The sequence below is a fragment of the Bison bison genome, unplaced genomic scaffold, assembly GCF_000754665.1.
Source record: "Bison bison bison isolate TAMUID 2011002044 unplaced genomic scaffold, Bison_UMD1.0 scf7180017863978, whole genome shotgun sequence".
Lineage (NCBI taxonomy): Eukaryota > Metazoa > Chordata > Mammalia > Artiodactyla > Bovidae > Bison > Bison bison.
The window spans coordinates 509,192-535,672 of record NW_011494550.1 but is presented as its reverse complement, the minus strand read 5'-3'; the positions used below and the strand labels follow the sequence as shown (position 1 = coordinate 535,672).

The following is a 26,481-nucleotide window of genomic DNA, read 5'->3' as shown; positions in this document are numbered from 1 at the left end:
ATATATGTAGATCCACTCTTTTTAAAATTCTTTTCCCATATAGGTCATTATAGAGCACTGAGTAGAGTTCCCTGTGATATACAGTAGGTCCTTCTAAGTTATCGATTTTATATGTAATAGTGTGTATGCTGCTGCTGCTAAGTCGCTTCAGTCGTGTCCGACTCTATGTGACCCCATAGACCGGCAGCCCAACAGGCTCGGCCGTCCCTGGGATTCTCCAGGCAAGAATACTGGAGTGGGTTGCCATTTCCTTCTCCAATGCATGAAAGTGAAAAGTGAAAGTGAAGTCGCTCAGTTGTGTCCGACTCTTAGCGACCCCATGGACTGCAGCCTACCAGGCTCCCCTCCATGGGATTTTCCAGGCAAGAGTACTGGAGTGGGGTGCCATCGCCTTCTCCGAATAGTGTGTATATGTCAATTCTAATCTTTCAATTTATCCCATCCCCCTTCCCTCTGGTGTCCATCGTTGTTCTTGTTCAATCATGATGTCGTATCTGACTCTTTGTGACCTCATAGACAGTAGCATGCTAGGTTTCCCTGTCTTTCACTATCTCCTGGAATTTGCTCAGACTCATGTCCATTGAGTCGGTGATGCCATCCAACCATCTCACCCACTGTCGCTCCCTGCTCTTACTGCCCTCAATCTTTCTCAGCATCAGAGTTTTTTTCTAATGAGTTGGCTCTTCACACCAAGTTGCCAAAGTATTGGAGTATAGTACTGGAGCTTCAGCTGAAGCTGAAGTCCATAGGTGAGTGAATATATTGAATCCACACCCCACCCCCAGGAGTCTTGGACCTGCCAGTATGGTGACCTGGACCCCAGCATTCCACTCAAGACTACACACAGGAGTGGTCAAACCTGATGGACTCAGAGATCATCTCTTACAGCCACCCCCATTTCCAGATGGGGGAACTTGGGGTGACAGTTAAAGCCAGGCAGTGGAAGAGTCAGGATTAGAACCCAGCTGCTTACAGTGTGTGTGTGTGTGAGTGTGTATGTGAGTGTGTATGTGAGTGTGTGTATGAGTGTGTGTGAGTGTCTGTGTGTGTGTGTGTGTGTGTGTGCGTGCACGCACATGTTTAGTAAGAAAGCCCCCTTTGTCCCCCTAGGTTCCACTTTTCAATCTGGCCTTTGTGAAAGCCTCTCAGATATTCCTCCTCTGAAAGGCCTTCCCGGACCACTGCTGGACATGACTGAAGCAACTTAGCATGCATGTACTCAACCACTAGCTGGCTTCCTGGTATCGCTGGGAAAAATCATTAGCCAGTGAAATCAGTAAAGAAATAAATACCCATGGCTACTTCCTGCAGAGCAAGTCATGGGAGTCGTCCATGGGAGAGGTGGCCCACAGTAGTGGCCCTAATTTAGAGCTTGTGCCTGGGACTTGTGATTTGGAGCTCTCTGTGTTTCATTAGGGAGGGTTGCTTACTCCCCACCCTTTCCTCTTTCCCTTCTTCTCTACCTCCTCAGCCTTCCAGAGGACATATTGTCTACATCAGTCTGTCTGTATTTTTAAAAGAAAAAATTTTTGATGCTGACCATTTTTAAAGTCTTTATTGAATTTGTTACAAAATTGCATGCATGTGTGCATGCTCAATTGTGTCTGACTCTTTGCGACCCTTTGGACTGTAGCCCACCAGGCTCCTCTGTCCATGGGATTTTCCAGGCAAAAATATTTGAGCGGGTTGCCATGCCCTCCTCCAGGGGATCTTCCCAACACAGGGATCAAACCCGCATCTCCTGTGTCTTCTGCATTACAGGCAGATTCTTTACCTGCCGAGACTTTGGGGAAGCCCCTGTTACAACATTGCTTCTGTTTCAAGTTTTGGCTTTTTGACTATGAGGCATGTGAGATCTTAGGCCCCTGACCAGGGATTGAACCCGCACCCCCTGTGTTGGAAGACAAAGTCTTAACCACTGGACTGCCAGGGAAGTCCTTGTCTGTATTTTTGAAAGGAATTTTAATTGTGGTAAAATACACAAAACATTTACCATCTTAATCATTTTAAGTGTATAGTTCAGTGGTATTAAGTACATTCACATCGTGGTGAAATCGTCATCACCAACCATCTCCTGAATTTTACATCTTCCCTAGTTAAAACCCTGGATCTGTTAAACACTAAATTCCTGTTCCCTCCCCCAGGCTCTGGTAACTATCATCCTACTTTCTGTGTCTATGAATTTGACCCCTCCAGGGACCTCATTTGAGGATATCATACATTATTTGCCCTCCTGTGTCTTGCTTATTTCCTTTAGCATAATGTCATCAAGGTTCATTGATGTTATAGCATGTGTGACAATTTCCTTCCTTTTAAAGGCTGCATAATATTCTACTGTGAGGTTTCCAGGTGGTGCTAGAGGTAAAGAACCTGCCTGCTAATGCAGGAGACATAAATGATTAAGGTTTGATCCCTGGGTTGGGAAGATCCTCTGGAGAAGGGCATGGCAACCCACTCCAGTATTCTTGCCTGGAGAATTCCATGGACAGAGGAGCCTGGCGGGCTATGGTCCATGGAGTCACAAAGAGTGGGACATGACTAAAGAGACAGCACACACACATGCAATATTCCACTGTATGAATGGATCACATTAAAAAACAGTTTATTTTGTGTTTGGGTGTAGCCAATTAACAATGTTGTGACAGTTTTAGGTGAACAGGGAAGGGATTCAGTCATACATGGAGTGTAGCCCTTCTCTCCCAACTCCCCTCCCATCCAAGGTGCCACATAACATTATGAGCAGAGTTCCATGTACTACCCAGTAGGTCCCTGTTGGTTGTCCGTTTTAAATACAGCAGAGTGTACATGTGAATGGATCACATTTTATTTATCCATTCTTTAATCGACAGATGGTTGGGTTGCTTCCACTTTTTGCCTATTGTGAGTAGTTCTTTCATGAACATGAGTGTACATATATCTATCTGAGTCTCTGCTTTCACTTCTTTTGAGGATCTACCCAGAAGTGGGATTGCTAGAACATATGGTAATTCTATGTTTAATTTTTTTTTGAGGAACAACCATAATGTTCTCCATTTTCCATTCTCTCCAGCAATGCATAGGTTTCCAGTTTCTTCACATCCTTGCAAACACTCTGGCTGGTGGAAGAGCCAGTCAGTCAGAGCCCCTAGTGGGGGGCACCCCTGGCAGAGGTGGGGGAGGTGGAGGACACAGGTGAGAACTTGCACTGCAAGGTTCCTTTAGCTGTGCTGTCCAAGGAGGTAGGGGCACAGAGGGAACCCTTGGCTCATAGGACAGAGTGGAAGAGACCGATGAGAGCAGGACTTGAGCATTTTGAGCAATTGCCTTGATGTTGTCTGACATCCATGGGCCCTCAAACGTGAGTGAAGCTGGCCTTGGTGGGGGATTCAGGGGGCCTCTGCCTGCTCCCTGTCCCCCTTGAATTAGAGGCACTGAGCTTGAATTGTCTTGACAATGGAAAGAATGGCAGGGCTTGCCTCCAAGGATTGCGTTAAGGTTCCAAGAAATGAGGTGCCACCCAGATGGCATGTAGTACGTGCTCCATACTGGCTCACTGTGTTACTAATATTACTGCTACCCACCCACGCTGCTTTGGTTTCTTCAGGGCAAGGATTTGAGTGCAAATAGTTTATTTGAGAAGTGATCACAGAAAAGACCAGTAAGTGGGGGAGGAAGTGAACCCCAAAGAATTGCAAACAGGGACTCAAACAAATACATATACATCCATGGTCATAGCAGCACATATCACAGTAGCCACAAAGGTGGAAACAGGGACTTCCCTGAAGGTCCAGTGGTTAAGACTCTGCTTCCAATGTAGGGGGCAAGTGTTCGATCCCTGGTGGGGGAACTAAGATGCTACATGTGTGGCCAAAATGAAACAAAATAAAACAAAAACCATCCTAAATCTCCAACAGTTGAATGGATAAACAAAATGTGCTACATTCTTACAAAGAACTATTACTAGCAGTACAAGAAATGAACCACCGATACATGTTACAAGGTAATGAACTTTGAAAACGTGCTGAGTGAAGAAAGCTACAAAAGATGTAAAAGGTTGCAGCGTTTGATTCCATTTGTATGAAATGTCCAGAACAGACAAAAAGATTAGTGATTGCCAGGGGTGGGCGGAGGGGAGAGTGGACTGCTGATGGGGACGGGGTCTCCTTTTGGGGTGATTTGAGTCTGAGTGAACTCCGGGAGTTGGTGATGGACAGGGAGGCCTGGCGTGCTGCGATTCATGGAATTGCAAAGAGTTGGACACGACTGAGCGACTGAACTGAACTGAACTGAACTGAACTGAAGTGTTTCGGAACTAGGTTAGAAGTGGTGGTTGCACAGCGCTGTGAATGCCAGTGACTTGCTCACTAAAAGAAAAAAAAAAAAAAAAGGTTCATTTTATATTATGTGGATTTCACCTCAATTAAAGGTTGAAGAGGGAAGTAAGACAGGGGAAAGGAGGTAACTTACAAAGAAAGTCTTTCTCGTGGGCAGCTGGAGTCCTGCTGGAGAACCTTAGTAACACATGTAGAACCACATATCGGTCATTGCACCAGAAAGAAAGAGCCGGAGCTCATCAGTCATTGGTTAAAACTCATCAGCAAAGCTCATCAGTCATTGGTTGAGACTCATCAGCAATGCTCATCAGTCATTGGTTGAGAGCTCCTTTCAGAAGGGAGGAGGGGAGGAAGTTTGTTTTAATTTTCTAACACTCTGGCCAGCTGTGCATTGGCAGGAAGGATGCTCTGCAAAGTCAAGGCTGAGGGCATATAGAGGGGCCAGCTGGGTGGAGCTCCTCCTCCTTGGGGGAGGAAGCGTCCTTGGCGCCTGGGACTTACATGTATTAGTATGCCAGGCATATCATGCTTCGGTCCACAGGTCATTGTGTGTATATGGCACACCCATGGCCGGAGGGTGGTTCCCACCTTCACTGACCCCCATCCCATGTTTCCCGCCCCCCCCCCCCACGGACTCGCTGCCCATCACAGAGCAACTGCTGCACCTCCTGGGATTGGAGAAGACGGCGTTCCGTTTGTATGCTGTGTCCGGGCTCCTTCTCACCCTGCTCTTCTTCCTCTTCCGTCTGCTGCTGCAGTTCCTGAGGCTCTGCTGGGGTTTCTATATCACCTGCCGCCGACTACGCTGCTTCCCCCAGCCACCCCGGCGCAACTGGCTGCTGGGCCACCTGGGCATGGTGGGTGTGGCTGGGGGGGTTTGCCGGGTGGGCCAGGGCAGGTACAGGTATTCAGTAAGGATGATGGCCCTGCTGGCTTCCCTTATCCCCTCAAGAATCTGGTTGGAGCCATAAACAGACCCATTTTACAGGATCTGAGTGAGACTGAGGTTCAGAGAGGGCAAGCAGTTTACCCAAGGTCACACAGCTTGGACGAGGCAGAGCTGACTCTAAAGTTCTCTCTATAATTCCGGGCTATTGCTATAGCAACAGGCATCAGTGCTTATGAAATCCCAGGAAAGGAGAGTGGGAGGTATCCTTGTAGACTTCATTGCTTCACCTGAACCCAGTGTGGTTTCATGAACTTGCTCATTCTCTTTAATGCTGTGGTCCCAGGTGAGGATTTCAGCCCTTTTCTTTCATTTCTTTTCTTATTTCACATATATATTCCAAGTATTAGTTCAGGCACTTTATACATATTAACTCATTTAGTCCTCTTGACAGTCCTAGAAGGTAGGTCCAGCAACTATCTCCTTATTTTTTTTTTCTTCTGGAGAATACTGTGGCACAGAGAGGTTAGGTTAAGTAGCTGGCCCTCGGCCACACAGCTTGTAAGTGGCAGAGTCTGGGTTCAAACCCGTGCTGTCTAGTCCCAGTACGCCTGATCTTAGCTCTCTACTCTTGCCCATCTGGCTTCTGGATGAGAAAGGCTGGACTTTTCTAAATGCACTTCAGAGGTTGTAAGAGAGAAATTCAGACTCCCAAGGGTGCCAAGACTGGGGGGCCTCAGAGTCCAGCCCCTATTTCCCTGCTGGACTCACCTGGTTCCCCTTCCAGCCCTAAATGAAGCTGAGGGACAGCTTCATTGTGGAGACCTTCCGAATTAAAGCCTTATGCTGAACTTGGAGGACTTTGGGGAGGCAGTTTGGGGCGGTGGTCATCAGCATGGACTTGCCTCTCTCGACCATGAGCTGCCTGTGTGACCTTGAGAAGCTTCTTCACCTCCCTGTACTTTATCTGCATTGTGGAAATAGGATCATGCCTGATAACCCCGTGAGAGTGTTCCAACGATTCTTGAAGTCATTTCTGTGGCATGCTTGGTTCTGGGCCTGCTACACAGAGGTGGGTGTCTGCTCTTCACTCCGGGGTCCTGCAGAGACTGAAAGGAGCAAGTGATTCTAGATGTCTTTTAGATACTGCTTGGAGTAAGTGTCTCAGGAGAAGGAAGGAGGAAACACATGTCCATTCAATAGTGCAAAATACATTCATTTTACTTAGTTTTGGGAATTACCTTCCTGGAGCCAGCACTTACCAAGTTTTGCCTCTTTGTACCTGAATCATCTCCCTCTCTTCTGTTCTCCGAGCCCTGCTCAGGCCTCCTTTCTCCTCTTTTGCTGTTCCATGGTCCAGACTCCTTCCTGGGCTTCTGCCCTCCTTGTCACCCCTCTGGTTCATCCCTCATCCAGGCTCCAGAAAGATTCCTGAATCCAACCGTGTTCCTCCCCTGCTCACACACCCTCCAGGCTCCCCACTGCTGTCCTGAGAAACTCCTAACTCCTCAGCTGGAGTTCAAGTCCCTTTAGACTCTCACCCTCACCCTCCTCACCTGTTCCATGGTTTCCCTCTAGTCTAATAGAATGACTTCCTGTTCCATGAACAAGCTCTGCCTTTCCATCTCCATGACCTTTGCCAAAACTGCCCTCTGCCAAGAATATCTTTCCCTGTCAGATGAACTTCTGCTCATTTTCCATGCCCCATATCCAGCCTTACTCCAGGAAGCCCTCTGGCATGATGGTGGTCCTGAAAGTGATGGCCAGGCCCTGCTGCCACGGGTGGTAGGCCAGGGCCAGCTCTGAAGTTCAACCTCGATCCCATGGGCCCATCCTGGGGCTGAGAGATCTGGATAATGCCGTAGTCTCCCTTGGGTGTGGACAGGCTCAGGGCTGAACTTGACCCAGAAGGAGAGGCAGAAATCAGAGAAGAGTCATTCATTCATTCTAAAATTTCTGGGCCCTGCCATTCACCAGGCACTGGGTTAGGTCTTTTGTATCTGAGCTCTCCCAGTTCTCACAGCTTATGAGATAGGGATGGACCTGCCCTACATTTTGGATTTGATCTTTGGGGCTCAAAGAGGTCGAGTGACTTGCCCAAGGTCACACAGCTGCTGAGGATGGGTTTGAGCTCAGATCCACCTGATACTGAGCCTGAAGAGCTCTGCCTCATAGAGCATGTTGGTTAAGAGCAGGTGTTTTGGAGCCTGGGGGGCCTAGGTTCAAATCCTGCCTTCACCACTGTGGCAGGTGATGCCACTGTCTGTTCACATCCTCTCTGCCCATTTCTGGCTGCAAGGAGCTGACTTGCCTGTGTTCTAGGGCTTTCTCTAGCTGTAACCCACTCTGCCTGGGTGGACTGTTAGCTTGTGAATTAATGCCCCAGGATAGCCCTCAGTCAGTGACTATGGGACTAAAGGAGCTGGTATAAAACATCCCTGCCCCCTCACCCTCAAATGGTTGGTGGGTTGATCCTGAGATGGATGTCCCCCAAGAGGTCCCCAGTGGGAATGAGCCCCAGTTGCCCATGGGGATAATTCCCTTGCTGATTCTTTACTGGCTGCCTTTTCTGTCTATCTCACTCCCCCTCTCCTTACCCATGTTTTGGGGGATTACCCTCCCAAGTAAACTGCTTGCCCTAGAACCCTTGTCTTTCTGCTTCTAGGGGAGCCCAAATGAAGACAGTCCCTTACTCACCTGTAACTTAACACAAGTCATTTGACCCTACTGAGTAAAGTAAAATGGGGGAAATAGTAGCATCTACGTGATAGGGTTTTTGTGTGGGTTGAACATAAGAGTATATGAAAAATGCCCATGGCAGTGCCCAACACTGCAAACATGTGTATGTGTTAGAACAATACCAGTGATATTTTATTACAAACAAAAATACTCAATAAATGCTAATCATTATCATTATTGTGTTTGCTGTTACTGGTTTTATTTCTTGAGCACCAGCTGTGTGTCAAGCCCTGTGCTAGGACTCATTCATGTTGCTGTTTCATAAATTGTCTCAATTGTCCTCAGAAGGGGAGTTGATTCCCTCCCCCCGCCCACCACCCCAGTTTTAAGCTGAGGGAATGTAGGCTCATCGAGGTGCAGCAGACTGTCTACAATCACACAGCCCTTCCTGGTTTCTTTTGAGGGCAGAGGAAGTGGTAGGAGGAAAGGGCCAAGGGAAACCAGGGCTGGGTACCATCTCACTACCTTTCTCTACCACCACCTACAGTATCTCCCAAATGAGAGAGGCCTCCAAGATGAGAAGAAGGTGCTGGACGACATGCACCACGTGATCCTCGTGTGGCTAGGGCCCGTCCTGCCACTGGTGGTTCTGGTGCACCCTGACTACATCAAGCCACTGGTGGGCGCCTCAGGTAGGTGGGCTGGGCCTCTGATTGATGAGTAAACCCTCAACTCCCACAGCCTACCAGGGTTTCTAAGTAGGTAGGCTATCCAGAGGAAAGGCCGTTTGAGTAGGGCTTTGAAGTATGAATAGGAGTTTACCAGAGCTGACTCACAGATAATGAGAACAGCAAGGGAAAAGAGGTGACAATATCTAAAAGTCCCGGGAACTTTGATAGGATGTTCACTCCTCAAAGTCAGAGCAAACATGTTCAGATAGGCAGTTGTTTTGCCTAAGCTTTTATTAAATGGTTGTTGCTTAATTTTAAGCCACAGCACTCCCATCACTTGGGTTCTGACACTCCCACTGTGGCTATCCAAATCTGCAGCCTGTTCTGTTAACCTAGGCTGACTGGTGGAGAGGGAAAAGTAGAAAGATTGCCTCTCCCTTCTGCATTCCACATCTATTCCAGGGTTAGGATTCCCAAGTGCTCCTGGGGAGCTCTTGCTCAGCCTTCATTATGCAGCTCGAATAACCCCCTCCTCCTGGAAACCTCCCTTGATTCCCCACACAGACCATAGCTCTTTCCTCTGAACTCTTCCATTCTCACTCCTAACCATTTAGGGCTGAGTTATCTGTGTCCAGCATTCTATCTTCCTCATAAGTGAGTCTCTAGGCACCCAGGGTGGCCTCAGATGTACCTGGGCATCTCCAGAGGTGTCAGGGGATGTTTGAGAGAAGAGGGATGGGAAATAAAGAGCTCCAGGAATTTTAGGACCTCTGGCTTCAGCTTTGGCCTCTGCAAACACACTTCTGGAGACCACCTTCAGGGTGGCCCCTGGAGTCATGAAGGCGAAAGGGGCTGTCATTCTTCTCAGCTCTGCCCTTCTCCTGCTTCTGTATCCCCCACTGTTGCATGTGTAAGGGAATGTGCTCAGTCGCTCAGTTGTGTCTGACTCTTTGCAACTCCATGGACTGTAGCCCGCCAGGGTCCTCTGTCTATGGGGTTTCCCAGGCAAGGATACTGGAGTGGGTTGCCATTTCCTCTTCCAGGGGATTGAACCCACATCTCCTGCATTGGCAGGTGGATTATTCACCACTGTGCCACCTGAGAAGCCTCTTGCAGGGGAATAACCATCCCCATAGAACAAAGAGGGAAAATCAGACTCTGGGGGGAGGGGAGCAGTGACACTTCCAAGGGATGGACACCAAGTTGTGGAAAAGAGGCCTGGACCAGGACTTGGGTGGGTTGGGTTTGAATCCAGGCTGGAGCATGTACGCTATGTGACCCAGTGATTTATTTAGCTTCGGGCTTCAGCTTCTGATCTATTAAATGGGGCAGCTGTGAAGACTCAGTAAGATAGTGTTGGGTAGGTGCTAAATAAGGCTTTCTTCTCTTCTGCCTTTAAAAATTTTTATTTTAATTGGAGGATAATTGCTGTACAATATTGTGTTGGTTTCTGCCATAAATCAACAAGACTCTGCCTTTTAAATCTTTTTTTTCCCTTTCTTTCCCACTCCCCCTCCCTATCACCTCAGAGCATCTGTTTTCTGAATGTCATCCTGCATGATTGTGAGACCCCCTCTGCAAGTAGACCAGGCAGTAGAGCCCCCACCATAAGCTTAGCACTTGATGGGACTTTCCCAGAGGTCCAGCGGTTAAGACTCCACTCCCCGATGCAGGGGGCGTGGTTTCAATCCCTAGTCTGGGAACTAAGGTTCCGCATGCAGTGGAGAGCAGCCAAAAATAAACAAAGGAAAAATTAAGCTTAGCACTTTAGTCCGATGCTCAGGTCTCTTCCCTTCCTCTCCCTTCTGCCCTCTCAGGACTGGCAGGAAATCCTTTGCCTCACCCACAGGAGGAACCAGATGGGAGACTGCAGTTCAGGGAGGGTGGGGCTGTGAGTCAGGAGAAGCAGCCTGGAGTCGGGTCTCCTGGCCCCAGGAAGTCCAGGCCACTCTGTGCCTGCTTATCTCATATTAGACAGGCCTGGCCCCAAGTTTCAGATTCCAATGTCTAGGGACCACATCTGGGGGTGGGGGTGGAGAGGGGCTTGCTCTTCTGGGCTTAAACCCACACAGCTGATGAAAGCCATGGCTCCTCCTTGAACCTCTGTTTCTTTATCTTCCAAGAGATGTTTGTGATAGAGATAGAAGGTAGGTAAAAATGCTTTCTAGAATGACAAAGCAGGATATATAGCCATATAACTGTAGCTTTGTTTTTATATACTCATTTCTAAAATTGAGCCTAATCACATACAGTATAATTACTTATTTTAAAGTGGAAGGTATTTAGTGCATCATAGTTGTGCAATCATTCACCCTCCCTAGTTTCAAAACCTTTTTAATCACCCCATAAAACACCCCATAGCTATGAAGTTGCCATCTCTCATTCCTTTCTCTTTTTGACACTGGTACATACTTTCTGTCCCCATGGACTTTCTTTTCTGGACATATCATAAGAAAGGAGTTATACAACATAGGGTCTTTTGCAACTGACTTCTTTTATGCTGAATAATGTTTTTGAGGTTCAGCCACACTGTAGCAATGACCAGGATCTCATTCCTTTTTTAAGGCTGAGTAATATTTCATTTATGGATATATGGATATACCACATTTGTTTATCCATTCATCTGCTGATAAACATCTGGGTTGTTCCTGCCTTTCGACTGTTATGAATAAGAGTGCTAGGAACATGTGTGTACAAGTTTTGGACATATGTTTTCATTTCTCTTGGGCAGATACCTCGTTGTAGAATTGTGGGGTCATATGGGGCTTTCCAGGTGGCTCAGTGGAGAATCCACCTGCCAATGCAGGAGACACAGGACACACGAGTTCAATCCCTGGGTCAGGAATGTCCCCTGGAGAAGGAAGTGGCAACCCACTCCAGTATTCTTGGCTGGAAATCCCAGGGACAGAGGAGCCTGGGGGGTTACAGACCACGAGGTCGCAAAGAGTCAGACACAAGGAAGCACACATGTACGCTGATGGGAATTTTATGTTTAACTTTTCAGGGAGCCGCCAAACTGTTTTCCATGGTTCCTATGCGTTCATGTTTCCCTGTTAGGCTCCTCCTGTGAGCTGGGGACTGAGATTTTTCGTCTCACAAATTCTTGATACCACTGAGCAATAATTATAATCACAGTAGTATCCCAGGTGGCTCAGTGGTAAAGAATCCACCTGCCAATGTAGGAGACACAGGAGACACGGGTTCAAACCCTGGATCAGGAAGATACCCTGAGGAAGGAAATGGCAATCCAAATAGAGAAAATAGAGCAGTCCCGCCTGCCTCATGGCAACCCTACAAAAACTCAATGAATTCGTTCTCCTGGCACTCATAGGTGCTCATTAAATATTTCTGCATATAAATGAATTAACCAACTGTCGGCTACTTTTCATGGAGAAGGAAATGGCAACCCACTCCAGTATTCTTGCCTGGGAAATCTCAGGGACAGAGGAGCCTGGCGGGCTATGTCCATGGAGTTGCAAAGAGTCGGACATAACTGAGCAACTGAGCACACACACACACAGCAAAAACAGCCATGCATGCTAAGTTGCTTCAGTCGTGTCCGACTCTTTTAAGACCCCATAGACTTTAGGAAATGAGACAGGAGCTGGACTCAGAGCACCAGTGTACAAAGTGAAGGAGCTTGTGTTTTATCCTGGGGGTGTTAGGAAGCCATGGGAGGTGTTTGAGCAGGACAGCCATTATACAGGTTCATGTGTCAGAAAGAGCCCTAAAGGGCCTAGCCTGGAGTCCAGAGCCCAGAGAGGAGAGATGAGACTTCCACCTCCCCATCCAAAGCTGCCTCTTCCCAGAAGTCTGCCTTGACTTATAGCAGCCCTTTCTTTGTGACTCCCTCTACTCCTGGCATACATTCTACCTGCTTGCATGGTGTGCCTCTGCTTCCCTTTTCTACCACACCCAGAGCTCCACCAGGCAGGGCGTGGAGCTGAGCCATCTCTGGGTCCTCAGCATCGCTCATCATGGGTTGGGCACAAAAGGGTGGTGGAAGAGGTTTGTTGAATGGGAGAATGAGTGGACAGGTGCTTGTGCATACAATTGGCCAATTCCTAGGGAGTGTGTGTGTAGGTGGCTGAGTAATATCTCAGGTAAAATTGACATCACTTGAGTTTCAGGTACTTCCTTCCTGCACCCTGCCCATTCTGTCCCAATTCTATTTAGCACATAGAAAGGGAATTCACTCACTCCATCCACCCATCCATCCACCCATCCATCTAATGATCCATCCATCTATCCACCCACCCATCCATCCACCCACCCATCCATCCACCCATCCATCCAATGATCCATCCATTCATCCATCCAACCATTGATAGTTTTCATTCATTCATCCTTTGATTGGCTAATTCATTCACACAATAAAAATTTATTTAGCACCAACATATTAGTGATCAACTAGGTCCCTCCCCTCAAGGAATTTGTAACTGATAGTGACTGATGGGAGAGGGAATGGCATGCAAGTGGAGACTGGAAGAATGAGGAAAGAGTTTTCGAGACAGAGAGGGTGCCTGGTGGAAAGACTCAGAACCGAGAGAGAACACAGCTTTTCAAGAAGCTGAGAAAAGTTCTGTGATGTTAGCAAGTTGAATGTATGTGGGGCAAGGGATGGTTGAGGTGGAGGGCAGAGGTATTTTGAGAGTGGTGTGGACTGGGATAGGTCACTCAGAGTGTTGAAAATGGGCTGAGCAGCTGTGTTTGAGACTGATGAGTGTGTGGGCAGGAAGGGACATGGTCAGATCTAGAGTCAGATAAGATCTCCCTGGATCTAGGGTGCAGAGCAGACTGGAAAGGGAGAGGCTGGAGACTGTGAGCACAGGAGGTATAATTCAGATGGCCTGAGTTGGCAGAAAAGAAGGGGTGAATTAGGGGAAGAATCAGGTGAAGAAAACCATTCTGGAGAGAGTGCATAGTCTGGGCAAAAGTTTGGAAGTGAGGGTCAGCATGTGGGGTTATTTGGCATTTGCTGAAGGATGAAAGGGAGAGGAATATGGCAGCCAGACGGGGCTGGGCTTTCAGTGCTAGCCTGAGCTTGAAATGTTTTACAAGGGCAATAGGGAGCCATGGGAGGTGTTTGAGCAGGGGAGGCTCATGTTCAGATCAGGTGTTATAAGAATCTCCCTGGGGCAGGTGTGGAGGATTGCACTGGAGGGGTGAGGTGGGAGGTGAGAGCCCAGAGTGGAGGCCCAAGGAGGTCATAAGCAGAGGTCAAGTGTCAGAACCTTGTTTTGAGGCATCGTCACCTCTTCTCTCCCCACAGCTGCCGTTGCCCCCAAGGATGACCTTTTCTATGGCTTCCTGAAACCTTGGCTGGGTGAGCTCGGGACTGGGTAGGCTGGAGCTGGGGCTTCAGGGAAGAGGGGGTGGGGCATGAGGTTTCCTGGAAAGGTCCTTAACCTCGATCTCCTGGGTATAGGAGATGGGCTGCTGCTCAGCAGAGGTGACAAGTGGAGCCGGCACCGCCGCCTGCTGACGCCTGCCTTCCATTTCGACATCCTGAAGCCCTACATGAAGATCTTCAACCAGTGCGCTGATACCATGCATGTGAGTCCCAAGGTTTCTTGGGGAGAGGATATCTGGAAGTGGGGCTGGTCCAGACTCCAGTTTGTGGGCAAGTCATGCGACATCAGGAAGCCTATGTCAGGAAGCCTTACTTCCTTTTTTTTTTTTTTTTTTAAAACAAACTATTTACTAATTTTTGGCTGTACTGGGTCTTCATTGCTGCGTGGGCTTTTCTCTGTTTGTGGAGAGCAGGGGCTGTTCTCTAGTTGCAGTGCGTGGGCTCCTCATCGCGGGGGCTTCTCTTGTTTCCGAGGGCAGGCTCTGTGGGCTTTGGTAATCGTGGCTCGTGGGTTCAGAAGTTGCATGTCCGACCTTTAGAGCACAGGCTCAATAGTTGTGGTGCACAGACTTACTTTCTCTGAGGCATGTGGGATCTTCCTGGGCCAGAGATTGAACCCGTATCTCTTGCGTCGGCAGGCGGATTCTTTACCACTGAACCACCAGGGAAGCCCTCACTTCCTTTACTTATGAAGTGGGCTTGTAGTGAGCTTGCAACGGGGTTATTATCAGCCTGGCTGAAAGTCTGTGGTCTCCATGCCCATTTGTCATGTGTCTTTGTCTTCCAGGCTAAATGGCGGGGCCTGGCAGAGGGCTCAGAGGTCTCCCTTGATATGTTTGAGCATGTCAGCCTCATGACCCTGGACTGTCTTCAGAAATGTGTCTTCAGCTACAACAGCAACTGTCAGGAGTGAGTATGGCCTCCCTAGGGAACACAGAGCCAGCTGCTGCAGGGGCAGGGTGACGAGAGGAGAAAGAAATCTCTTAGCTGTTAGGCACTCCTGGGCTGTTGGTGCTCTGCCACTGACAGGCTGTGTGGTTCTGGGAAACTGACATCACATCTCTGAGCCTGCTTCCTTATCCCCAAAACGTACATCTCCATCTGGTCCTCATAGTCATCGTAGGGGAATTAAATGAGATAATATGAGTCAATGGATTGGCACACAGTAGATGCTCAGTGAGTGCTAAGTTTAATTCATTCTTCCATGAAAAGTATGTGGTCTTTGGAAAGAGTCCCTCCCCACACTTTCTGAGCCTCAGTTTTTTGTTTGTAAAATAAGAGTGTCAGTGCCTGGCCTGAGAGATGCTTGAAGGTTAAAATGATGTAGCACTGCCCTGGCACACAGTAGGTGATGAGTGGATGTTTGTTGAGTGAATAAATAAAATATCTATTGCCCTGGTTCATTGATTCATTCATCAAATCTCTGTTGTGCAACTACTGCGTGCCTGGCACTATGCTAGCTATGGGGGATATGGTGGTGAGCACTCAGTCCCAGTTCCTTGGAGCTTCTAGTCTAAGTGGGGATATAAGGAATAAGGGACATAATGACTGTCAAGTTTATAGCACATAGTAGGTCCTCAGCAACAAGCTGCTGACTCTGTTACTCTGGGCGTTGTGGTGGTATTGTTTCAGTTAGGTAAGGTGGAGATGGCCTTCATAATTAATTCATTAATTGATCCAAACAATATATTTTGAGTGCCTGCTATGTCCCAGCTCTAGAGTAGAAAACGGTGGTCAACAACACAGACAAGGAACTTACATTTTAGTGGGAAGAGGGGCAGTAACCACGAGCAAATAAGCAAGAAAACGGCAGCTGGTGAGAAAGGCATGAAGACAACGAGCACACTTAAGGACAGCTCTTGGCAGCTCTGTCCCTTGCGATTTCGTTTTTCTTTTTTTCAAAATAACAGCTCTACCGAGATGTAGTTGATATACCATACAATTCACCCGTTTAAATTATACAACCAATGGCTTTTAGTCTGTTCACAAAATTGTGCACCCATCACCATAAATTGATTTTAGAATATTTTCACTGAGAAGAAACCCTGTATCATTGTATTATTCTTTCATCCCCCACTTCCCACTTGCCCTCCAGATCTAGGCAATTACTGATCTTCCTTATGTCTCTGTAGATTTGTCTTTTACGGAAATTTCATGTAGATTTCCATAAAATTCACATAGACAGAGAATTTCATGTCTGGTTTCTTTCAGTCAATACATTGTTTCCAGATTCACCCATGTTGTAGATGAATTACCAATAATTAATTTTAAAACTTGTTGAATAACATTCCACTTACCATATAATGTGGTTCAGCAGTAAAGAATCCATCTTCAGTGCAGGAAATACAGGAGATGTGGGTTCAATTTCTGGGTCAGGAAGATCCTCTGGAGAAGGAAATGTCAACCCATTCTAACATTCTTGCCTGGGAAATCCCATGGACAGAGAAGCCTGGCGGAGTGTAGTCCATGGGGTCGCAAAGAGTCAGACACGACTGAGAAGTTAAATGGCAGTACCATATAATATCATGTTTTGCTTATCCAAGCATCTGTTGAAAGACATTAAGGTCTTTCAACATAAAATGTCTTTCAAAGACATAAAATATTTCAATTTTTGGGCTATTATGAACAATGCTGCTATAAATATTTTTGTACAAGTTTCTGTGTGAACATTTTAAATTCTGTTGGGTACATACCTAATCATAGAATTACTGGTCTTTATGATAATTCTTTGTTTAATCTTTTTTGGAACTGCCTAACTTTTCCCAAAAATTGGTTGCAGCATTGTACATTCCTACCAGCAGTATGTGAGACTCCAATCTCTCTACACCCTCAGCAACACTTGTTATTATCTATCTTTTTGATTATTGCCATCTTAGTTGAGGTTAAGTGGTATTTCATTGTAGTTTTTGTTTGCATTTCCCTAATAGATAATGGTTAATTTCCCTAATGTCCCTAGCATCACCAACTCAATGGACATGAATTTGAGCAAACTCCAGGAGACAGGGAAGCCTGGCGTGCTGCAGTCCATAGGGTCACAAAGAGTCAGACACAACTTATCAACTGAAAGCAACAATAATGGCTAATACTGTGAAGCATCTTTTCAGGTGCTTATGGGCCAGGTGTATGTCTTCTTTGGAGAAATGTCTTTACATATTCCTTGCCCATTTTAAAGTTGGGTTATTTGTCTTTCTTATTACTGAGTTTTTATCTATCTGTTTGGCTGTGGCAGGTCTTAGTTGCAGCACACAGGACCTTTGGTCTTCGTTGTGGCGTGCAGAACCTTTTAGTCGTCACGTGTGAGCTCTTAGTCATGGCATGTGGGGTCTAGGTCCCCAACCAGAAATCAAACCTGAGCCTCCTGCAGTGGGAGGGCAGAGTCTTAGCCATGGGACCCCAGGGAAGTCCTTATTATTGACTTATTTTAAGAGTGCTTTGCATATTTTAGATACAAGCTCCTCATCAGATACACGATTTGCAAATATTTTCTCCCACACTGTGGATTGTAGTCATTTAATTTTAGTGATGCTTCATTTATATGGAAGTCCTCATCTCTCTTTGGGCCTGTTTTAAAACGTACCTAGAATTTAGTTTTATTCAGGTTATGGTGAGGACTACAGATGAGGAAGCAGTTGCGATAGTTTGTTACTTACCATTTCCAAGATGAGGCGAGGGCGGGGGGGTGGGGCGCGGTATGCCACAAGACACAAGGCTGCCTGGAGAAGCACCAGGACGGGGCATGGCAGGAACATTTTCAGGGGGTCTTCTATGGGAAGGAATGGGAAAGGCAGGGTATGCAGCCTTAGGACGGGGTAGTTTTTTTTTTTAAGTTTTTTAAAAAGTTTGTTTATAGGTGAGATGAGTCTTTGATGTGGGCTCTTGGTTACTGCGTGTGGGCTTTCTCTAGCTGCCGTGAGCAGAAGCCACTCTCTAGCTGCTGTGGTGTGTGGGCTTCTCATTGAGGTGGGTTTTCTTGTGACAGTGTGTTTTCTTGTTGCAGCTCACAGGCTCTAGACAGCAGGCTTCAGTAGTTGTGGCACATGCCCATAGTTGTCCTGAGGCATGTAGGATCTTAGTTCCTGGACCGGGGATCCAACCTGTGTCCCCTGCATCGGCAGGCAAATTCTTAACCACTGAACAACCAGGGAACTCCTAGGGTTGGCTACTTTGTATGATTTTAGCTGGCTCTGGGGCAGAGAGGTGCCCCAAGTTATCCAGTGCTTGGCCCTGGGATAATTAAGGTAGGGGTATAGTGACTCAGCCCAATAATGTTTGGAGTATGGACTGTGGATTGGTTAGTTTGCAAAAGAAAGGCATGCTCCTGGGTGAGTCATTTGCTGCCTCTAAGAAACAGCTAGTCCTGGGAGGGGTGGTATCTGTCCAGTCAGTGAGGCTCCAGATGGACAAACATCTAGAATACCAGGAAATGGACTTCTGGTGGTCCAGAGGTTAAGAGTCCCCCCTGCCAATGCAGGGCTTCAATCTCTGGTCTGGAAATTAAGACCCCACAGGCCTTGGAGCAACAAGGCCTCTGTGCTACAACTGCTGAGCCGGTGGGCCTAGAGCCTGTTCTCTGCAACGAGAAGCCACTACAGTGAGAAGCCCATGCACTTCAATGAAGAGTAGCTCCCTGCTTGTCACAATTAGAGAAAGTCTGCATGCAGCACTTAAGACCTAGTGCAGCCAAAACAAACAAACAAACAAGGAAATAAGAAAGTAGAGTTAATTCAGGGCTGCTCTTTGTGGTAAAGAACCCGCCTGCCCATGCAGGAGACATGGGTTCGATCCCTGAGTTGGGAAGATCCCCCAGAGAAGGAAATGGCAACCCACTCCAGTATTCTTGCCTGGAGAATCCCATGGACAGATGAGCCCACGGGGTCACAAAAAGTTGGACACAACTTAGCAATTAAACAACAACAACTCTGTCACCTGCCCATTGAGAGAGGAAGCTTGTCTTAGGGCCTATGCTCATGTCCTTTTTTCTCCCTGGCAGGAAGATGAGCGATTACATCTCAGCCATCATTGAACTGAGTGCCCTGGTGGTCCGGCGCCAGTATCGCCTGCATCACTACCTCGATTTCATCTACTACCGCACAGCTGATGGACGGCGCTTCCGGCAGGCCTGTGACACCGTGCATGGTTTCACCACAGAGGTCATTCAGGAGCGGCGGCGGGCGCTACGCCAACAGGGGGCTGAGGCCTGGTTTAAGGCCAAGCAGGGCAAGACCTTGGACTTCATTGATGTGCTGCTCCTGGCCAAGGTGAGACGGGACCCTGGAGGGTGGAGTCCTGCCTGGGACAGCTTCCTCATGAGCTGGCACAACTGTGGAAAATCCAAACTCAGGTGGGTCTCAGGTGGCATTAGTGGTAAACCACCTGCCTGCAGTGCACGAAGTGCAAGCGACACGGGATCGATTCCTGAGTCAGGAAGATCCCCTGGAGAAGGAAATGGCAGCTCACTCCAGTATTCTTGCCTGGGACATCCCATGGATGGAGGAGCCTGGCAGGCTGTAGTCCATGGGGTCGCAAAGAGTCAGGCGTGACTGAGTGCACACATATAGAATGTGGATCTAGAAGGCAAGCAGATGTAGAACATGTGAGACTATTCACTTGCTAGATCTGCAGTGGGGTTTCCCAGGTGGTGTGGATGTAAAGAATCCACCTGCCAGTGCAGGAGATGCGAGAGATGCAGGTTTGATCCCTGGATTGGGACGATCCCCTGGAGAAGGGAATAGCTCCTCTCTCCAGTATTCCTGCCTGGAAAATTCCATGGACAGAGGAGGCCGGTGGGCTACAGTCCATAGGGCTGCAAAGAGTTGGACATGACTGAGCAACTGAGCACAGATTTGCCATAAAAAAAGCTGCATGACACTGGGTGGTTTGTTTATTTACTTATAGTATTAAAAATTTTATTTTATTAATTTTTTTGGCCAATCTTTGTTGATGTGTGTGGGCTTTCTCTAGTTGTGGCGAGTAGGGGCTACTCTTCATTGCCATGCACAGGCTTCTCCTTGCCGTGGCTTCTCTTGCTGCAGAGCACAGGCTCTAAGGGGAGGGCTTCAGTAGTTGTAGCACGTGGGCTCAGTAGTTTTGGCGCACGGGCTTAGTTGATCCACAGCATGTGGGGTCTTCCAGGAACAGGGATTGAATTGCCCCCTGAACTGGCAGGTAGATTCGTATCCAATGAACCCCCAGGGAAGTCCCAGCACTGGGAGGTTCAAGGGCAGAAATCAGTCTTCTCAGTCTGGAGGTTAGAACTCTGAGATCACAGTGATGGCAGCACTGGTTTCTCCCGAGGCCTCTCTCCTTGGCTTGCAGCTGGCTGTCCTCACCTGTGTCTTCACATGGCCTCTCCTCTGTCCATGTCTGTCCTCTTCTCCTCTTCTCGTAAGGACACTGGTCACACTGGATTAATGCCCACACTAATGACCTCACTGTAATTTAATTACCTCTGCAAAAGCCTTATCTCCAGATAAGGTCACATTTTGGGGTTAGGATTTTAACTCATAGGTTCTGGAGTGGGGGAGGGGAGGGACACATTTCAGCCCATGGCACTAACAAAGATGAAACACAAGATCTTGAAGAAATATGACACTTGCAGAGATAGGTGGTCACCTGTTTGTAATGCTTCTGTGGAGTTTCTGAGCAGCACCTGGGTTTTGAATTCAGATGGTCCTGGATGCTAGTTCTAGCTCTACCACTTCATGCATATTTGACCTTAGTCTTCCCTCTGACCCTCAGTTTCCTCATTTATAACATGACGATCATAAGATCTGATCATGAGATTTTGTCAGGCCTCCGGCAAGATGCTTGGTGATACGAACTGCCGAAGAAATGCGAACTCCCTTCTTCCTCTCACCTTTGGCTCTCTTTCCCTCTTTCTTGGACAAGTTGCATACCTCTGTCTGCTTGGGCTTCCATGGTAGTCAGATGGTAAAGAATCTGCCTGCAATGCAGAAGACGTGGGTTTGATCCCTGGGTCAGGAAGATACCCTGGAGAAGGGAATGGCAACCCACTCCAGTATTTTTGCTTGGAGAATTCCATGGACAGAAGACCCTGGCAGACTGTAGTCCATGGGGTGGCAAAGAGTCAAGACATGACTGAGTGACTAACACACACACACACACCTACCTGGAATCCTTTCCCCTGCAGCTTGGCTTAAGAGAAAGAGGTGGGTGTCTTTAATAAATATATATTCATTTATTTGGCTGCTCCGGGTCTTAGGTGCAGCATGTGAGATCTTTTTAAAATTTTTATATATTTGTTTTTGGCTGTGCTAGGTCTTTGTTGCTGCTCAGGCTTTCTCGAGTTGCAGCAACTGGGGGTCACTCTTCGTTTGGTGTGTAGGCTTCTCATTGCGGTGGCATCTTTTATTGCAGAGCATGGGCTCTAGGCGTGTGGGCTCAGTAGTTGTGGTACATGGGCTGAGTTGCTCCCCAGCATGTGAGATCTTCCGGGACCAGGGATTGAACCCCTTGACACCTGCATTGGAAGGCAAATTGTTAATCACTGGGCCACAGGGACGTCTCCAAAGGGGGTGTCCTAGGAAGAACTCCTAGGTCGTGGCGGGTGAGACAAAATGAGCTGAGCAGTCTATTGCCCATTCTAGGATGAAGATGGAAAGGAACTCTCAGACGAGGACATCCGAGCTGAGGCAGACACATTCATGTTTGAGGGTGAGGATGTGGGGTGAGGCTAAGGAAGGATGGGAAAGGGACCCATTGTCTGAGGACAGCGTCTCTGCTACCTTCAGGCAGCCTCTATCTGGCCTCCTTATCTGCCTGCAGGTCATGACACAACTTCCAGTGGGCTGTCATGGGTACTGTTCAACTTGGCCAAGTATCCAGAGTACCAGGAGAAGTGCCGAGAAGAGATCCAGGAAGTCATGAAAGGCCGGGAGCTGGAGGAACTGGAGTGGTCAGTCTTGGGTCCTGGGGATATTGGGGGCAGGTTGAGTTTAGAGCCTTGAGTATTAATCTCTCTACCACTTACTGTCTAACTAACCTTAGACAAGTCACTTAAACTCCTTGAATTTAAGTTTCTTCAACTGTAAAATGGGATGACAGTAATGCATAGGCATTCTTCATAGTGCAGGAATTCTTAGTTGGGAATGTCTTAGTCAGAAAAGGTTGCAATAATGCTGTGTAACAAACAGTTCCTAAGCTCAGTGGTTTGCAGCAAGCATTTATTTATTGCTCTTGTCTGCACATACTTTTTGCTCTCATCTGCATATTTCTCTTATTGCTGCTGAGCTTCACTGAGTTGAATAGGTTTGTTTCCAAGCTGAGGTTTGAATTCAGATCTGTCCTACATGTCTCCTCATTCTCCTTGGACCAGCAGCCATACTGGACATGGTTCTCTCAAGGCAGACTCCAGAAGCACAAAGAATCACACAATTAAAAACCTCTGCTTGCACTGTAACATTCTATTAGCTAAAGCATTTCACCGGGCTGATCCCAACATGAGTCGGGTGGGACATAGACCCCATCCATCTGAGCTGAAGGTACTCAGAATCACACGGCAAAGGGCATGGTGCCTAATTCCAGTGTAGTGGGGAAGTGTAAGAATCAGGAATAATAATCTAGTTTACTTCAGATGTGTGCTGTGTAGAGCTGATTCTGGATGATGCAAAGAAAACACAGCATTATGCAGCATCAAACAACTAGAAAGTCCCTTTTGGTTCATTATCAGTCATTTGGATTATGAACTCAGGGAGACACTTTCAGCTGATGCCATCTTACACTGATGCCATCTTACATTGATGCCATTTTACACCTTGCTAATCTGCCTTGTTAAGGAAGGGAGAAGACGCCTCAGACTCTGAGAATTGGCAGGAGGTGGTGTCTAGCCAGAACTCAACACCTGTCTTCTCTTTTCCCAGTGGTGTTTACATTTATGGATCTCTTTATACCAGGCATGCCATTTGCACTTTGTGGTAGCAGCATAAAATTTCTTTGAAAGACAGCCTGTTAGTGTAAAGAAAACAATCTAGATCATGAACAATTATAATTAATCTAATGTTGGGCACTGAAGTCCAAAGGAAAAAAAAATTAATACAGTATAAGGAGATAATGTGTGGGTTTATAAATACTGAAGTTGAACCATTCAGGCTGGTAAATCGGTGCTACTCCAGGTTGCTCTGTTTGTCCTGGCACATCCCCAGGGGTGCCCCCTGACCTCCACACAGTTCATCAGTTAGAGAATTAATGCTGGGCTCAAAGACATCCAGCTAGCGCTGCTCTGATTGGTCAGGGGGCAGATATTTTTTCTGTTGAGGATTAGAGGTGTGTGCAGGGCATAACTGCAAATGCCTGAAGTTGGGGGAAGTCTGAAATCCTGGACTGGTTTCCTGCGGTTGCTCCTAATAGCCTATGCACGTGTGTGTGTGTGTCTCTAGGGGAGGGGTGGCGTCACGGCCTGGCCTCTAGTCACCCACTGTTCCACATTCTCCAGGGACGACCTGACCCAACTGCCCTTCACCACCATGTGCATCAAGGAGAGCCTCCGCCAGTTCCCACCTGTGACCCTGGTCTCCCGCCGCTGCACGGAGGACATCAAGCTCCCAGACGGACGCATCATCCCCAAAGGTGCCCCCTTTGTGCTCCCTGTTGCCCGCTTGCTCTGTTGCCTATGGGGGTCTGGCCATGCCTGCCCCAGGTGCGTTATCCTTGTAGGCAATTTATAGCCTGTTGCTTCTGGGGGTGGTGAGGAGATCCTGTTGTGTGTTTGTATCGGGGAGATAGAGGTGGGTGGATCCAAGCAGAAAGAAAGGAGTAGGTATGATGGGGTGGGCTCTGTGAGAGTGCAGGTAGAGAAGGATTGGCTTCATTCTGTTGCCAGATATCCCCTGGAGGCCAGGTCCTATCCTGGGTGAGGCTGGGCATCTAGTGAAGCCTCATCCCCAGCTCCAAGCCTTGAGTACCAGCCAGTCTGGGGAAGATTCAGCAGGACATGGATGTTCCCAGTCACATGGGGTGAGGGATGGGCTACAGGGAGGGACAGGGACTGGAGCAGCCCCAGATAAGGACTGATGACTGTATCTGGCATGGAATGCAGGGAGGGCTGCCTGGAAGAGGGAACATGAGAGGTGAGCCTTGGGAAATGAAAGCGAGAACATGCTTATGGAGCAGAGCCTCAGGGTACAGATAGTGAAAGAAGTGGAATGTACGGTTGAGGCACTTGAACTTAATCCTCGGGGTGGTAGGGAGCCATGGGAGGTATTTGAGCTGTGGAGGAGCAATGTCAGATGTGTGAGTAAGATCCCTGTGTGGCCAGGATGACAGCTTGGAAGGCTATGGGGACCTCTAATGGAGAAGCAAGGCAGTAGATGGTGAAGCAGAAGATTTTAAGGAAGGATGGGCAGGAAACGGTGGCAGATGGCTTGTGGGAATTGTGTGGCTCTGGAGAGAGCTGGGGGAGGGGTAGGTCTCCAGAGGAGGTCCTGGTTTCCCTCATTTCTACTGACCCCACTGACCCTCCCCCTCCCCACAGGAATCATCTGCCTGGTTAGCATCTATGGGACCCACTATAACCCTGCAGTGTGGCCTGACTCCAAGGTGAGCTCCTGCCCCAACCCTCCCTTCTCTCGGCTTCTTCCTCCTAAGACCTTGGTCAGCAAGGCCACCCCTCTCCTCCTCCCCAGGGAGCCAGATGGTAGGGCTGAATGCAGGGCTTGAGGACTTCTTCTCACCGTCACCCCCATTCATTCACCCATTCACTGTTAATTCACTATATCTACAAATCTTTTTTTTTTTTTTTAACTTTTTGACTGCACTGTGTGGCATGTGGGCTCTTAGTTTCCTGATCAGGGATTGAACCCATGCTCCCTGCAGTGGAATTGCAGGGTCCTAACCACTGGACTGCCAGGGTTCAGTTCAGTTCAGTCACTCAGTTGTGTCTGACTCTTTGTGACCCCATGGGCTGCAGCACACCAGGCTTCCCTGTCCATCACCAACTCCTGGAGCTTACTCAAACTCATGTCTATCCAGTCGGTGATGCCATCCAACTGTCTCATCCTCTGTCGTCCCCTTCTCCTCCTGCCTTCAATCTATCTCAGCATCGGAGTCTTTTCTTGCTCCTCCACAGCTCTTTGCATCAGGTGGCCAAAGTATTGGAGCTTCAGCATCAGTCCTTCCAATGAATATTCAGGATTGATTTCCTTTAGGATTGATTGGTTGGATCTCCTTGCAGTCCAAGGGACTCTCAAGAGTTTTCTCCAACACCACAGTTCAAAAGCATCAATTCTTCAGTGCTTAGCTTTCTTTATGGTCCAAGTCTCACTCATCCATACATGACTACTGGAAAAACCATAGCTTTGACTAGATGGGCCTTTGTTGGTGAAGTAATATCTCTGCTTTTTAATAGTCTAGGTTGGTCATAGCTTTTCTTCCAAGCAGCAAGCACCTTTTAATCTCAAGGCTGCAGTCACCATCTGCAGTAATTTTGGAGTCCAAGACTGCCAGGGAAACCCCAACACATCTTTCTTGAGCAGCTACTGTGTATGGGACACTGACGGCCCTCTGGGGCACTCTGTCTTTGCTCTCACAGAGCAGACAGTGAAGTGAGGAGGAAGAAAATAAGCAAATAAATAAGATCATTTTGAACTGTGATAGGTACACAAAGGAAACAAAAGCTGGCCTGGGTTGGGGGAGAGCAGTTTAGCTCACACAGTGAGGAAGGTCCTTACTAGAGAAGAGAGGGGTGAGCTAAAACTGAAAATGTTCACACTTTAAAAGTGTGAGGAGCAGGGAAAACTGTGTCCCATGTGGAGGCAACTGCCAGTGAAAAGGTCCTGTGGTAGAATGGAAAAGAGGCAGGTGTGGCTGGACCTCTTGGCCCAGCTGGTCTGGCCCCCAGAGGCTGAGGGAGGGAACCACGCTGGGACGGCCAGAATCAGGCCCCCTTAAACTCACCCACAATCTACTTCTGCCTAGGTGTACAACCCCTATCGCTTTGATCCGGACAACCCACAGCAGCGCTCCCCATTGGCTTACGTGCCCTTTTCTGCAGGACCCAGGTAAGTTTTATTTCCCCCAATCCAAGTGAAGTGTAGGAGGAACATCAAGGCCAGTGGAAGGTCAGGGATGTGCCTGTTAGGAGCAGAAACCACTGGGGGTGTCCTGTCCACCAACCTGGTACCCTGTTCGTGCCCTCACTACATCAGGAAGCCCCCAAATCAGACCCTACGATATCATCCAGGGTATCAGATATCTACTCTATGCCAAGCCCTGAGTTCTGGGCTCATGTGCTCTTAATGGCTCTATGATGCCTTTGTCCGGGAGTTGAGGCTCCCAGTGTGTGTTAGCCGTTCAGTCATGTCCAACTCTCTGCGACCCCATGCACTGTAGCGCGCCAGGCTCCTCTGTTCATGGGATTCTCCAGGCAAGAGTACTGGAGTGGGTTGCTATGCCCTTCTCCAGGGGAACTTCCTAACCCAGGGATCGAACCCAGGTCTCCCTCATTGCAGGCAGATTCTTTACCGTCTGAGCTACCCGGGAAACCCTGAGGCTCCGAGGGGGAGGTCATTTCACTCCATCCCAGGGACCCCGCTCACACAGCGGCTTAGCCTGAGCCCCCTGTCC

General features: G+C 48.1%; 1 protein-coding gene across 1 annotated transcript in view; it reads left to right on the top strand.

Annotated features, from left to right (window-relative positions):
* The first annotated feature begins 4,879 nt into the window (after positions 1–4,879).
* The window catches only part of LOC104984324 (cytochrome P450 4F22), a 21,867-nt gene continuing 265 nt past the window's right edge, over positions 4,880–26,481 (top strand). The window contains exons 1-11 of the mRNA XM_010834000.1: positions 4,880–5,170; positions 8,426–8,570; positions 13,822–13,875; positions 13,978–14,105; positions 14,690–14,811; positions 18,893–19,160; positions 21,510–21,576; positions 21,688–21,817; positions 23,354–23,487; positions 24,392–24,456; positions 25,834–25,916. Of these exons, the coding sequence (XP_010832302.1) occupies positions 4,880–5,170; positions 8,426–8,570; positions 13,822–13,875; positions 13,978–14,105; positions 14,690–14,811; positions 18,893–19,160; positions 21,510–21,576; positions 21,688–21,817; positions 23,354–23,487; positions 24,392–24,456; positions 25,834–25,916 (1,487 nt within the window). The remainder of the gene's footprint in view (positions 5,171–8,425; positions 8,571–13,821; positions 13,876–13,977; positions 14,106–14,689; positions 14,812–18,892; positions 19,161–21,509; positions 21,577–21,687; positions 21,818–23,353; positions 23,488–24,391; positions 24,457–25,833; positions 25,917–26,481) is intronic.